The sequence below is a fragment of the Sciurus carolinensis genome, chromosome 7 (assembly GCF_902686445.1).
Source record: "Sciurus carolinensis chromosome 7, mSciCar1.2, whole genome shotgun sequence".
NCBI classification, from domain to species: Eukaryota; Metazoa; Chordata; class Mammalia; order Rodentia; family Sciuridae; genus Sciurus; species Sciurus carolinensis.
The window spans coordinates 66,457,798-66,473,072 of NC_062219.1; the positions used below are offsets into that span (position 1 = coordinate 66,457,798).

General features: G+C 33.6%; 1 protein-coding gene across 2 annotated transcripts in view; it reads right to left on the reverse strand.

The window, feature by feature from the left end:
- Positions 1-4,959: 4,959 nt before the first annotated feature.
- The window catches only part of Fut9 (fucosyltransferase 9), a 192,866-nt gene continuing 182,550 nt past the window's right edge, over positions 4,960-15,275 (reverse strand). For both annotated transcript variants that reach the window (XM_047558909.1, XM_047558908.1), the window contains one exon: positions 4,960-10,776. In XM_047558909.1, the coding sequence (XP_047414865.1) occupies positions 9,689-10,768 (1,080 nt within the window). In that variant the 5' untranslated portion in view covers positions 10,769-10,776 and the 3' untranslated portion in view covers positions 4,960-9,688. The remainder of the gene's footprint in view (positions 10,777-15,275) is intronic.

The following is a 15,275-nucleotide window of genomic DNA, read 5'->3' on the forward strand; positions in this document are numbered from 1 at the left end:
TGCAATTAAATTCTTATCAGAAATAACATGAACCTATAAACTGTACATTTGGCATTAGGTTTCAGGGTATTTTTTAAGAGTTTTTTTGTATATGACAATAAAATAGTGCAAAATTACATTAATGAAACATACAATTACAATCCAAATTGTTTATGGATAACTGACCCTTACAATTCACATATTGGGTAGTATTGGCACATTTTGTTCCACCATGGTCATTCTGACCTTTATTACTTGAGTGTAAGTAAGTCCTTTAGTTCAAAGTCACACTTGAACTACTGATAAAAGATATGGACATATGTGCATCTGTATGTGTGATCTTGAGGGCATGAACTCAAGAGGAAGCCTGCAAAGTTCCCACTCTTCATTTGCAGAGCTTCATTGCAGCTTTCTTCCTCAGCAACACTCTAATAAAAGATCAGTGAGAAATTAGCTGTGAAATTCAGTCCACCATTTCTCATCTCCTGCAGAACAGTGACATGGCCACACGGAAGGGAGCAGAAGGAAGGAAAAGTCTATAGAATATGTAGCAGCCCGTATAATCAAACCAGGATTTCCAATTAATAAATCAAACTTTATGAAGAGCTTTCAGGTGATTCTATCGGACAATTCATCTCTCTTGGTATACTGCTGAAAAATCTGTTGTTGCTCAGAAATTACACAATAGATTATGAAAACTAGAACTTGTCTCAGATCCTTAGTTCATTACAATTTTTGTTGTTTCTTGTTGACACTTTTCTCCTTTCTGAAGCTTTGTGAACCTAATTTGAGATATAGACTTGTTGACTCTACTTTTTCTATTTTCCTATATTCACATGTTGTTTTAGATTAAGAGTAAACCACATTATTACAGTGAATATAATAATTTCATTCAACAATTTTGGTCAGTTACATTTCTGCAAGCAAATATTACTTCTTACCATTATCTCACACATGGTTTAATCCTAGGGACTCTACAGAAATCTTATTTTTTATATTGTCAACATTACTCCATTGTCTCTTACTCCTTCCAAATAACACTTAAAAGAAAAGAGAGAAAGCATATGAATTAACATCATTTTTGAGGGCTGCCATTATGATAATAGTTCTAAAGACTTAAATTTTTATTTAAGGATAAAATTCATCAAAATTTCCTCTACTTTTTTCCTATCTTTTTTTTAATGGCATTTAGTCTATCCTGCCTTCCAGAGCACTCATTGATTTGACTGTAGATCATCTATAAGCTGAAATATGTTTTCTTTCTTTCTAAGTAAACTCCTGGTGTAATGTATAATTTTTTGTTCTTTATTTTTAAATAAAGTGTATATATATATATATATTTTTTTTTGCTAAATCATTTGTTTTCTAAAACAGACTGCTTCAAGTTTATACAGATATTAAATCTGATATTCTTAATTTGCTCAGGGCTCTTGAAGAAGAAACTGTGTGAGAGTCGTGGTCTCATTATAAGTCCCTGGCAACCTGTACCCCACCACAGAGGAACTCTCCTTTGGCAATCTCATGTTGAATAAAGATGGCATCTTTAGTCTTATCTCGACTGGGAGACTGAGGTGGTCTAATGAGGATAGCGTGAGATCTGGGATGCCCTGTTGTAAGTCTGGCAGCACATATTTCTTATATAATGAATAGTCCTGGGTTGTTAATTGAGTCTTTGGGTACCATTTCTGCTAAGTCTGCTTTTCTATCTCTTGCACTCTCATTAATCAAAACAGAATAGAGCCACAGATAGAAAAGCTACCACACTTAATATACCTCTACAATTTCACCCTGTAGATATCACCCTTAACACTTTTCAGATAAAATTCACTCCCATTTGTCTTTCACAAAGAAATTCCAGCAAGCTCTAATTTAATATGCTTTACATTCATAATTAAATCAAAATTATTTGTTTGCCAGAGACTTTTTAAAAATTCAATTTTTGAACTTTTCTAACATTATGACAGAAATAGTAAACATTTCTGTTGTTCTTTAGAGAAACACAATTAGGAATTATGTAAAATACTATTTTGAATGTTATTCATTTTTTCGTTTATTAAATTAAAAAGTTTTTTGAGTCAACCTTTTAGTTTTAGCCTAGTTCAACTTAAAAATTGTGCACATGAAAGGTTGAGATTTTTCATGTTGAAACTCTATTTATTATGCAATTATCAATTAGAGTAGTCTTAATCACAATCTGGCTAAGAACTATTTTATTTCTGCAACAGTAAACAAATACAATCATGTTTATGGAATTTATACTTTTAGAGTTTAAAAGTAAATTTTGGCTCTTTTGACTTCTTTTCTTTTTGTACTAGGAATTGAACCCGGGGTTGCTTAAACACAGTCACATCCCCAGCCCTTTTTTATATTTTATCTAGACAGGATCTCACTGAGTTGCTTAGGGCTTTGCTTAATTGCTGAGGCTGGCTTCAAACTTCGATCCTCCTGCCTCAACCTCCCCAGCTGCTAGGATTACAGGTGTGCACAACTGTGCACAGGGGTTTTTTTTTGTCTTTATTAACTTTAGGAAAAGTAGATGGAGACTTGATTCACTTTTCTAATGATCATTATTTATTTACATGTCTGTGGACACTGAAATGAAGACAAGTTGTTGGATATTTCTAAGGCCTATTTCTTTTCAATTTTTTTTTATTATTTCACTCTAGTTATACATGACAATAAAATTCATTTTGACATAATTATAAAGCATGGAATATAATTTTTCTAATTCAGTCCCCATTGTTTCCCTTTCCTACTAATCTAGAGATCTTTCTGCTATTAACTTATAATTTTTTTTAAATTAGTGTCTTATGTATATACTTGATAGTGAGATTCACTGTGGTATATTCATATATGTACATAGGAAATTTAGACCAGATTAGGCCTATTTCTTTACCAGAAAATGATTGCCAAGAATTTTCCTACTATTCTATTCTGTGACTTCAGCTATACCAATTAATAAAAAGCTAAATTGACTGTTAATTTACTGATTGCTGAAAACAGTGTGGGAAAATTAGGCCTGCTTGAGTTCTGATTGTTTTAAGAAATGGTGTATGTGTTTAGTAATGCAAATAATGCCTATTCACCACTGCTGCCAGCCTTACACCCTTCCATTACTTATTAATTATAGAATACGTGAATAAATGCTTCCACACTATGTTTCCTTTCTGAAGATATTCCTTTGGCTCAATTTTCAGTCTTTCTTATAAGTTGCCTGCTTAACATCTTCAGAGTTTAGCACTGAAACTGAGGATATAGTTTTGGATTCCTCACAATTATCTTTTATAAAAATAAAAATGAAAGATGATAGACCTGGTGATTAAGATCAGTGATAGAGTGCTCGCCTAGCATGAACAAGGTGCTGGGTTATATCAATAATAATAATCAATAATAATAATAATAATAAAAATAATATCTAATCATTCAAAAATAATTTCATCTGTTTTACAAAGAACACATCAAGAGTGTGTTACCTCCACTTTACAGATGCAAAATCTGAGACTAAGACAATTCAAATAACTTGCACATAGCTAGAGAATGGCAAAACCATGATGCAATTCTAAATCTGTGTTCATCAAAAATCTGTATGCTCTAACTCATTGTCATACCCTCATTGCAATTTTTCTTTCTATCTATCAATTGAGGACTTTGGAACTCAGTCTCTTAGATATAAGCAATGGATAAGGAGATCACAGAATCTAGAGATTTGGTGCCTTCAAAGAGTCACAGTAATTGTCTAGTTCAGTATTTTGTGTTGCAAAATATAAACATGCTGTTAGAAACCCAAAAAGAGAAGGATACATGTATGTGTGTGTGTGTATATATATATATATATATATATATATTTTTTTTTTTTTTTTTTTTTTTTTTTTTTTTTTTTTCCTTTCTTAACAATCCCTCCAGGCTGAGAACTGCCCATGAATAGAGTAATGGCTCCCACCATCAGTATTACCTATGGCTTCCTTACAACACTGCCTTCTGGGTCTTCCTCAAACCAATTCCATCTGATCTCTAGAGATGCTGCTTGAGCTCTAGCAATTTTAAAGACTCTTCAGATGATTTTGGTGTGCATCCAGGTTTAAGAACTACTGTTATCAGTCACTCACAACTTGGAAGGATGTCTGGAAACTATAAATAACCTGCCCCAGATCACAGAATTAGTTGATGTGTTCCATGCTCATGCATGAATTATTAGACATAAAGAATGTTCTGGATGCAGAATGCAGTCCTTAAAACTGCCAGCTCATCAGAACTGGGTATATTTTTAAAGTACAGATACCAGGTCCCATCTCTTACCCAGAGTATCAAAAAGTGTGTATTATAAATAATATTTTAAATGATTCATATGCAGCTGATCCAGGAAGTTCTTAAGACATATATGTGTGTTTGAGAATGACTGGTTTATGATAGGTAAGATGGTTCAGTAACTATATAGTAGGCACAGGATAACTTAGGAAATGTATTAATAACATGTTTTTTGTTTCCCCACTACTTATTTGAAGAGGTTCCAACTGTGTGGGCCTTTAGGGCCCAAGAATCAGTAAATCAGTATTGCTAGTAGTCACCTCTGGTGACTCTAAGTCAGAAGACCTAGGAACCATGCTTTGAGTAATACTGACAGAAGGCAACAGACACTGAACAGAGGTTCTTTGTAAATAGAAGTATTTTCAAAGAAAATCAAATGCATGAACATATATTAATTGTGAGTTAACAAAAGTAAGTAAGCTAATCAAATTATACTATATTATTGTCATTGAGAGGACAAATTTTGTGCATCAATAAATACTTTAAATTATTGTAATAAGAATTTGGGTATTGGTACTTATATTTGGTATGAATCCAAAATATTTTAAAATAAATCCCAGCATATGGTTTGTTTTCTTCAAACAATTAAGTTTTCAGTGAATAGCGAGTTACAAAGAACCTGGGTAGGTAATTACAGGGAGGAAGAAGATAAAGGAGGAAGTTTAGTTAATTGAGCACTTGCTGTATTCCACACTCCAGTAAAGAAGCAAGATTATGTTTTTTTTTTTCTACACATTAGCTTAAACAATCAGTTTCATGCTTTAACTGCTTATACAGAGAAATAAGAAGGAAGTCTTTTAGGAATGTTTATGTCCAAAAATTATTTTGAGATGGTCATCAAAATTTCATTTTCAAATTCGTGCATAAATCAGTTTAGATCTTAGATTAGAGAGCAGTAATGCTAGACAGAACCATACAAACAAAAAGGTCCAGAGAGGTTAAGTGGCTTCCTCAAAATTGCAATTAGTTGAACTAATAACCCAGAGTAGCATTATTCATATTTATGATTTAGCAGACTATCTTTCATTTAAGTTCTGTTAAATTTTTTTTATAAAGTTCTTATGAATATGGATGCATTTAATATGAATAACAGAGAAGAAGTCATTTGGATAGTAGTGGAGCTTGCCCACTTACAAAATGCTACAGAGTCTTTGGATGTGAGACATCTGGAAAAACAAAATCATCTTAATTGATTGATGTTTGTAATACAACAGAATGCAGTTAGGGAGTTAGGAAGGAAATAAACTGTATTTCTCTCCCTGTGTAGTTCAGTAATAAATATCTGCCCTTCACAGTGCTTGCATTTTATATTCTCCTTAAATACTCATTTTCTTTTCTATTAGAAACAGTTGGTATGTTATTAATATTTGAATAGAATGCTACAAGTTCCAAATCCTATTTAATATTTCTTGCAATGTTACTTCTTTTGGAGTCTTAGAATGTGGTAAGAAAGGAAGTAAAATCGGTACCAATAAACTGGTACTGTTACTAAATTTTAAAAATATTTTTATGATCATGAATGATATTTATTTGTTAATTCAACAAGTATTTGTTGAGATCCTCCTCCATAATACACACCACACTAATCTTTTAGATTCTGAAAGGTTTTATTTAACAACTTAATTATAATTTGTCAGGAAGTTCCCCTAAATGAGATCAGAGTTTAAAGGAACTCAAAGATATGATCAAGCATGAGGTAATAAGGGAAGGACCTAAAACTTGTTTGGGAAACATTAGTTAATGCAAAATCACTTTCCAGGCCATCACCTTAAGAATCATGGAATCTAGTTTGATATAAGCCAAAAATTTTCCTATTATTTTCATATTTAATCTTCAATTGGAGGCAAGAATTTAGTCTCAGTAAATAATTCCTAAATATTCTGTGACATTTTACCTCAAATAATATGAAATATTTTGAAGTTTCATTTCTGCACATTATAGGATTATCAGGAACTTTATAGTAAACATAAAAATTTTAAGTTGATATCAGTTTCCCACTAAGATAATTTTTCTGTTTCTACTTCATATTGTCAAATTTATGGCTGATATAAAATATGTGACTATCATAGTTTTTCCCTCTCACAGTGTAATACTGTATGATATGAACAATTCAATATATATTCTTATTAGCAAAACCCATAATAAATAAATTTTATATATTCTTACTAATAAGATGTTTAATAATTAATACTTAAATATTCAAACCATTGATGGTAATAGCTTTTTGATATTTTGAAATAAAACATTTTAAATGACCTGTTCTGTTTTTATATCTATAATATATCACTGGGCAAAATTACTTGTTTTTTTTTATCCATCCATAAGGCAATTTTGTTGAATCAATAAGTATTTTACATAAGATATCCTTAGGAAGAATTGCAATCCACAGGATTTATTAAAGAGGTTAAGAATCATGTACCTTTTGATGGTTGCATTTCACTTAAATACAATGAGAGCCCATTTTCATATATTAAAGCTCAATTCCTAAAATATTTAAACCAGAAAGAAATGCTAGCAAGTTTCATCTTTTATTTACTGTATACCTTCAAAAAATGAAGTTCTTTCACACAATATACCATCCTGTAGTCCCTAAACAATTCCAACAGACATTCACATATATAGGCATTGAGACATACTTCTATGATAAGGTGGGAGTGCAAAGATCGTAATTATGATTGTGTTCACATGCCTCTGTGTGTGTGTGTGTGTGTGTGTGTGTGTGTGTGTGTGCGCGTGTGCCTATCTTGAATAACTAATATCTTTGGATCGAATTAGTTCACATATAAAAAGAAGAAATGGGCTTATAAACATTACTATAAGTTTATCCTGCCTGAAAACTCACAGATCAGTGGATCCCTAAGTGAAGGCTTCATTCCTTTTGGCACTTCAAATTAAAAAAATTATTATTATGGGACTTGGTTAGGGGTTTGCGTATGCAGATGCACCAGTTAAACACTTATTGTCTTGGCTTAGTTCATATTATCAGCATATAATTATAGTCATAAAATATAAAGGATAAAAGAAGGAGTTCAGTTTCCTAGTCAACAGTAGAGGCAACTTCACTCATGTGTTTCAAGTACTTAAAATAATCAGCATCCACTTTAGCAATGGCAGGTTGAAGTGACCTTGAAAGCTTTTCAGCTTTCAGAGAAAGCTGGGACTTTCTAAATGTATTAGCATTTTCTTTAGATCCCTCTTCTCTATAACTATAAATGACAAATAAATGTACATGTACAAATTTGACTATTTTAACAATAAAATAAATTTAAGTGGATGTCTTGACTAATAAGTCATACATGCAAACATGCTTTTTTTTTTTATAATAAAGAGAAGTACATGGAAAAAAGAGGTAACATAAAGGAAACCAAATGAGTAGACAAAGTCTTCAGCTGAGACACATGTCATGTTGCTAAACAATTGGGAAACTTTGCTAATGCGTTTTTTTTTTTTTTTTGCATTAACTCAACAGTGAACCACATAAACTCTGTTGAGAGTAGTATGTGTATAAACAGACTCAGGCTGAAATTGAAAGGAAACTTTCCTTTGTCTCTCTGCTTGTGAGCTCCTTAAGGCAGATAGTACCCTTTTCATCTTCCTGTGGTGGTGTGGGAACTGCCTGACACCAAGTACCTATTTATTCACTTGTGGTTAAAGAAATAAACCTGAGAAAGAAAAGATCCTCTCTTCAATGCAAGCAACTTCCTTTGCTCAAATCCTTGCAGTGCAAGGAAGAGTCATTCTCTCCATAAAGCAGTTTTGATTGTTGGGCATACTTCCTTCTTACTGAATTGAAATTTGTCTCTATTTTCTATCAGGTGTATAAAATTGGGGGTTGAATGCTGATACCAACATGCAGAAAGACTACTAAAATAAGGCACAAATACATCAATGTGGATGCCATCAGAATAATCTAATTCATTTTATGATTTTTGGTTATAGTGGAATAAAATCACTGGATATTCCTTTGTAGAATGCTTTCCTTAAAGAATCTTTAGCATTTACTATTCTTATCCACTATTTCTGCTTATATCTAGCTCTTCCTTTCTCTAACACTATGGGGGAGAAATACTATAGGCAGATGGAAGTTCAGTGATAAATTCTCCAAAAAATTTAGTGTCATAGTAGGTTTATGTTGGTTCTAGAAAACCATGAAGACTCTAGTCATAGGTGCTATGTATGAACAATTACTAAAATGGTATATAAAACATTATCTCCATAAATTAGTACCACTAGGCTAGAACTGTCACTTCATTGAAACAAACAAAAATTTCCCCATAACTTTCAATGTTATTTATTTCTTCATTTAACAAATATGCAAAAAGATCCTACTCTGTGTTAGCAATGTGTGTTTCCTATAGATCCTCATTTTATTATATTTACCCACTTATACTTCATACATTGATGATAGTTTATTTAGATTCTCTTAAGTGATAGAACGGATATTTCAAATGTTATATTTATTTATTTGTCCATATGGTAAAATAAAACTGTTTTAAATATTTGGGTTTCTGAAAAATATTTTAAACTTATAAGTAATTAAAAATTAAACATAAATAGTACCATTTATGAATGCAATATACCTATAGCTACCTGTTTCTTTGTTACTTGCTATATTTTAAAAATAAGTGTTATTAGGATTGGGAAGAGCACTATCCTAGATTTTCTTAAGTGTTATTAGGATTATTTCCCAGGTACTGAAAATCACAACAAATCTGACATTTAAAAATTCTTGAGCACTTTAAGTTAAGATCATGAGAATAGGTGGTTGCATTTGCCAGTCAACTTAATGAAAATAAAATTGAGGTCCAACAGCTCCCTGAATAGAACAGTTCTGCTTCAAATCTTTCTTATTCAATATGTGAATAATTTTTCTTTCACAAATGCCCCAAACAGGTAAACATTGATCAAATAGACAGTTACATACTTTGTTCAACTCTGAAGTCACAGAGGTTATATAATTCAATTATAGTACATTCTTCCTTTGTTAACATTATGCAAACTTGGAACTAGAGATTATAATATTTAGAAAAATCTTTCATATTTTAAGATGTGCATCTTAATTTCCCAAAATGATTAAAGAGCTGATCAGTGTAAAAAGAATAATCAAATCATAAACATATTATAGACTACTACAAAAATATGAAAAAGAATGTTTATAAATGATAGTGAAGAATAAATTATTTTTTCAGTGCACATAATTAAGTATATACAAGATAATTTAAAACCAAATGGAATGATAGCTAATGCTGAGCTCTTAAAAATCTTCATCAAAATATACATGTTACCCAAGAGAAAGTGATAAAAATAAGTTGTGACATGAAAACAGTGTTGTTTTTCTTCATATCCTCAAAATTTGGATATCTCATCAAAGTATTTTACTAAATGTGCAGATGATGGAAAAACTTTAATTCCAAAACCATTTCTCTAAATTACCAACGGATTTGTATTCTTGATGCCTTTTTACATGATCACAAGCCAAGCATGCATGTGATTCCCAAAATCGTGGAAGATTTACAGTGAAATCCTTCCTCCAGTTAAAGTAACTAAGGTATAACTTATTGTTTTTGTCGACTTCCTTCAGATACTTTGCTAGCTCACTGGGAGAGTTATAATCTTCCACATGAATGAATGAATCTGCTGGAATATAATTCTCATAGTTTTCCCTAGATGGTCCCAGAACAACAGGTACAGAGCCAGCCAAAAAAGCATTGTAGAGCTTTTCTGTGATGTAATCTTTGTGGATTGAGTTTTCAAAAGACAGATAAAATTTACAAGTAGAGATGGTAGGAATCAAATTTTTATCATTCACATATTCTCCAAATGCTTGCCCATAGGTGTGGATTTCAATACTTTTGCTTAGCTCATTGTAATACTTGACCCTGGCATGCTCAGGGTTCCAGTTACTTACAACCCAACACACCAACTTCTCTTTGCTTGGCACTTCAAACACGAAGGGGTTTGTGCTCACCGTCAAGAAGCCATAAGGCACTTGGATGTCTGAGTCACGGCGGTATGTTAGAGTCAGGTTGAACAAATGCTCAATACCACTCTTCTGGGGAGTATGAGTTGGTGATTCCAAATTCATCCAAATCCATTTCTGGAAGGGCGGTCTAGCCTGCTGAGGTAAATTAGTCAGATCCCAACTGATGTCTCGGTGATGTATCAGGACTGCATGAGATTTGTTGTACAGTGAACGGTCTGTTGTGAGATGACATCCTTGGATGTTGAACATTGCTTGGCAGGATGTAAGGTCAAAGGTTTGCCCAAATGGCCACACCCACACCAGAATAGTAGTTTCATTAAAATAATCAGTTTTGGTGGAGAAGAAATTTTTCATTTTTAGCACTGAGCTGGCAGACTCCATTGGACTAAAAATCCAGCTGTTGGTGGGCTTGATGTAAATAAGCAGACATGCCATGAAGCAGCCCAAGATAATGCAGACAATTAAAAATGGGCGGAGAATTCCTTTGGATGTTGATGTCATAATTTTTTCTGTGGAACAGAGAAAGATAGGGGAGGGTTAATGCAAGGATAAAAGAGGTACTTATAAAAATGATTGAAGAGAAAGAGGTGGTACATTATAAAATAATCACAAAATCAACTGCTTTTCCTTTTCAGTGTTATCAAACCATTCAGAGAAAAAGCTTTCATTTAAGCAAGGAAATTAATTTTAAACAGAAGTTTTCCAGAAACTCTTCTCTACAAGTAATGAATCAGAATTTGTTCTAAATATATCAGCGTATCTTCAAATTGAGTTACATTTTCTTCAGTGTCACCCCTATCTGTTCTATTTTTACTTGCTTGTAGAAAACTGGTACAATAGACTGTCATCACGAAAGCATGACTAAAATTTTTAATATTTTGATACTGCCTCATATTTGTGAACATTTATCACTTGATAGAGTCACTTATTTGCTACCATGTTGAGATTATAATATAACTTTTTAGTTCAGATGGAATGCAATAGGAAACTGGACTTTTAAAAGGAAAAAGTGATTTTTTTTTTTTTTTTTTTGCCTATGCAAGTTTATCTTTGCTGTTCACAAATGCATTAGAATGGTAATGTGATTTTAAATGGCAACCCTTGACTTGACATCTTATTTTTTAACCTTATAATAGCTTCATTATTTTTTATCTTAGAAATACTTCATTGTTTTTATTTTTACTTATATCTTTTTCTTGAAATATTATGTACATATACATAGTAATAATTCTTTAGTGGATCCAGAATCTACCAGATTATAATAACTAAATGCTCTATTGGCATTAGAACAGCGATCTCTTTTATGTAGTATCAAGGTATTTAAAAGGTTTTCTTTGTGTGGGAGATTCAAGATAGTGGATTAGAGGAGGACTGGATTTCCATTTGATCCAGGGTTTAGGATTTAAGCAGCAAGAGGACTGCTTCACAGTCAGGTAGGTTGAAGAGGGAATTCAGAAACTCTTAGAAACCAAGAAATTCGGGTGCACTGAACAAAGGGCAAGAAAGTGTAAAGCTGGTGGTGGCAGTGGCAGCACATTGGTTCAATGCGTCGGGGGCAGAGAATGCAGAGAGAAACACAATGTAAAAATTTGACATGGAAACACCTGTAGAATAGAAAAGCAAACAACTTAGCTGAACCAAAGACTGCACAGTGAACATTTGAAAGATGTTCTCTGATTCTCAACTGGCCAGTGAAGAGTGGAGGAAGGGAGACATTTTGAATAGGCCACACTGTGGCTTTTGCTATTGCAAGAGTCCATGACATCACAGCAAATATTTCCATACTGTCCCAGCAAGTGCCTAGAGTGTATCTAGCAGACTGTGATTGAAACAGGCAAAGAGAAAATTGTACCCAGGGAATTCAAATCAGAGATAGGGACAGGGGAGCAACTTGCTTTCCCTTTAGGACCAGTTGAAGACAGTCAGGAAAACAACCGGTGGGTGTGATTACACTCATGACTGATCCTGGAAAGTCACATCGGTGGTGGGTGGACTGTGTGATACCTGTGCAGGGTTGTTTCTCCTGCTCTACTAGTAGACTTCCTGAGAGGCCCCTCAGAACCAGGTGTTCAAATGGGCATTTGCCCATCTCTAGGGGTGTGTTAATCTAATCTCTTCAGAGTAGATACCATCCAATGAAATCTCCAGTGCCTGATGAGAGCTAAGCCCCAGACTTCAGACCTTCCCATGTAGAACTCTGCAGCAGCCTCATCCTGGGAGTTAGCAGATCTGTTCTGTCTGGACAAAATTCCAATTGACACTACCTCCTCCCTCACTGTGGTTGCAGATCATTCTGGCTGGCAGTTCAGTGGGTAATACAAGAAGAAGGGTTTAACAACCCCCAACCTTGGCTCTCTATAAACAGTACATAGCCCAAGAAGAAACAGAAAGAAAGGACAATCTTGTATAGGCAGTGAACATCCATCCTTGATGACAAGGTTGACCACCTCAGAAAACACAGTTCTTCCATTTCTCATTAAGAATTTCCTTTCCTCCTCCTCCTCCTCCTCCTCCTTCTCCTTCCTCTTCTTAGTGTTCTTGCTGTGCTGTTGACTCACAGCTGTACATACATGAACATACTTGTTTACTTTTTTCTTATTCATCATGTTTTAAACATTTATTATTTTTTGTTTTGTCCTTTGAAAGTTAGAGTTTGCTAGTTTATTTGTTTCTTTTTCTCCTCTTTATTTCCTCCAACAAATTCTCATTTGCTCTATTTTGTTTTCTTTTTTCTTCTTCTTTATAGCTATCACTGACTACATCTCTTCTGCTTTCTATCTATTCACATTTTGAATAGTCTAAATTTCTTTTTTCTTCTGATCATATTTTCTTTTAATGAACTGCATTTTTGCCATCTTTAGAACTATTTGATTGATATAATTCTGCCCTGCCATTCAGGTTGTAATTATTAGTACAGTGGATGACAAAGTTGACACCTGCTGTTTACTTTTATCCAGTTCATGATTATTAATTGTTGTTGCTTTTTGTAGTTTCTGACCCCACCATTTTTGTTTTTGAGATAATTAGAGTTGTAGATACTGTAGAAGGCAACGGGTATATACTTTAATGCTGTATGTTGTTCACTATTCTTGTTGCTGTTGTTTGCTTCCCCCTGCTATGTGAGTTGCTGGGAATTGACTGAGACACTGCAAGAGCACGGGTACAGATTCTGATGCTGAGTTACACCAAAACCCAGAAAAGAGACAGTAAACCTTGCTCATATACAAACTAATTATGCTCAAACCTCAATGATACTAATGATATTGAAGGGATAGTGACCCCAAACCAATGACCAGGTCTCAGTAGAAACACCTAGGGAGTCCTCCAGGTCCTACTCGTGGACATCCACTCCAACAGCTAAAACAAAATTAACATGAAGACCATGGATGCCACACCTGCAAAGGGCTCAATCTAGATTTCTCCCATGACCCTTTAGAATATACAGATTTCTTTTTTTGGGAGGGGGTACCCAGGATTGAACGTGGGGGCACTCAACCACTGAACTACATCCCCAGCCCCATTTTATATTTTTTTTTAGAGACAGGGTCTTATTGAATTGCTTAGCACTTCACTGTTTATGAGGCTGGCTTTGAACTCGCGATCCTCCGGCCTCAGCCTTTGGAGCTGCTAGAAGTACAGGTATGCGGCACTGTGCCCAGCTTAGAATATACAGATTTCTCAAGTGACAAAAAGAATCACAGAAGCACCTCACATACTCTGCTGTATACAACACAATTGTGAGATCAACAAGAAGTACCCTACTTTTAAAGACCTACAGGAAAAGTTGGGTCCCAAGCTTTGACACAATATTCACTATCAAACTACACTTAACATCAACAAAGTACTAACAGGGAAGCTACTACAAAACCTTGTGGGACACATCAAGAAAAGTACAGACCAATATCCCTGTTGCAGTTAGAAGCAAAAATCCTCAATAAAATATTAGAAAATTATAATCAGCAATATTTTCAGAAAATTATGCAATATAACCAAGTTGGTTTCATTCCAGGGTAGTAAGACTGGGTTAGCATAAGCAAATCAATAAATGTAATTCATCACATAAATATAATTAAGGACAAAAATCATATATTCATCTCAATATATACAGAGAAAGCTTTTGACAAAATTCAGCACTCATTCATAATAAAAAACTGAAGAAACTAGGGGTACAAAGAATTTACCTAAATAATAAAGTCTTTGCATGATGAACCCGAAACTAACATCACAGTGAGTGAGGAATAACTGAAAATACTCATTTAAAAATCTTGAACAAGACAAGAATGTCTGTTTTCACTAACTTGATTCAATATAGAACTAGTAATTCTAGCCAGAGCAATTAGGCAAGAAAGGTAATAAAAGGAATAAAAATAGGAAAGGATGAAGTTGAATTATTACTGTTTACAGATGATCTGATCCTATGCTCAGAAGATCAAAAAAAGCTCCAGCAGCAGTTTATTAGAGTTAATAAGCAAATTCAGCACAGTAGTAGGTTATAAAGTCAACATACATAAATCAATATACACTCAAAATGAACTGGCTAAGAATTAAATCAGGAAAACAATGCAATTCACACAAGCCTGAAAAAAAAATACAAATAAATCTAACCAAGGAGGAGAAAGATCTCTACAATGAAAGCTATAAAACACTGAAGAAATAAATTCAGTAAGACATAAGAAGATAGAAAGAACTCTCACGTTCATGGAATAAGCAGAATTAATAATTTTCAAAATGATTATATTACCAAAAGCAAGATACAGATTCAATGCAATTCCCATCAAAATACCAATGGCATTCTTCACAGAACCAGAGAAAAACTGTCCTAAAATTCACTTGAAGGAACAAAAAGCCCAAATAATCCTCAGTCAAAACAGTTCTCAGCCAAAAAGCAATGCTGGAGCCATTACAATACCTGGCTTCAATTATACTACAGAGCCATAATAACCAACACTGCATGGTATTGGCATACAGACACATAGTCCAAAAGAACAGATTAGAAGACACAGAGGCA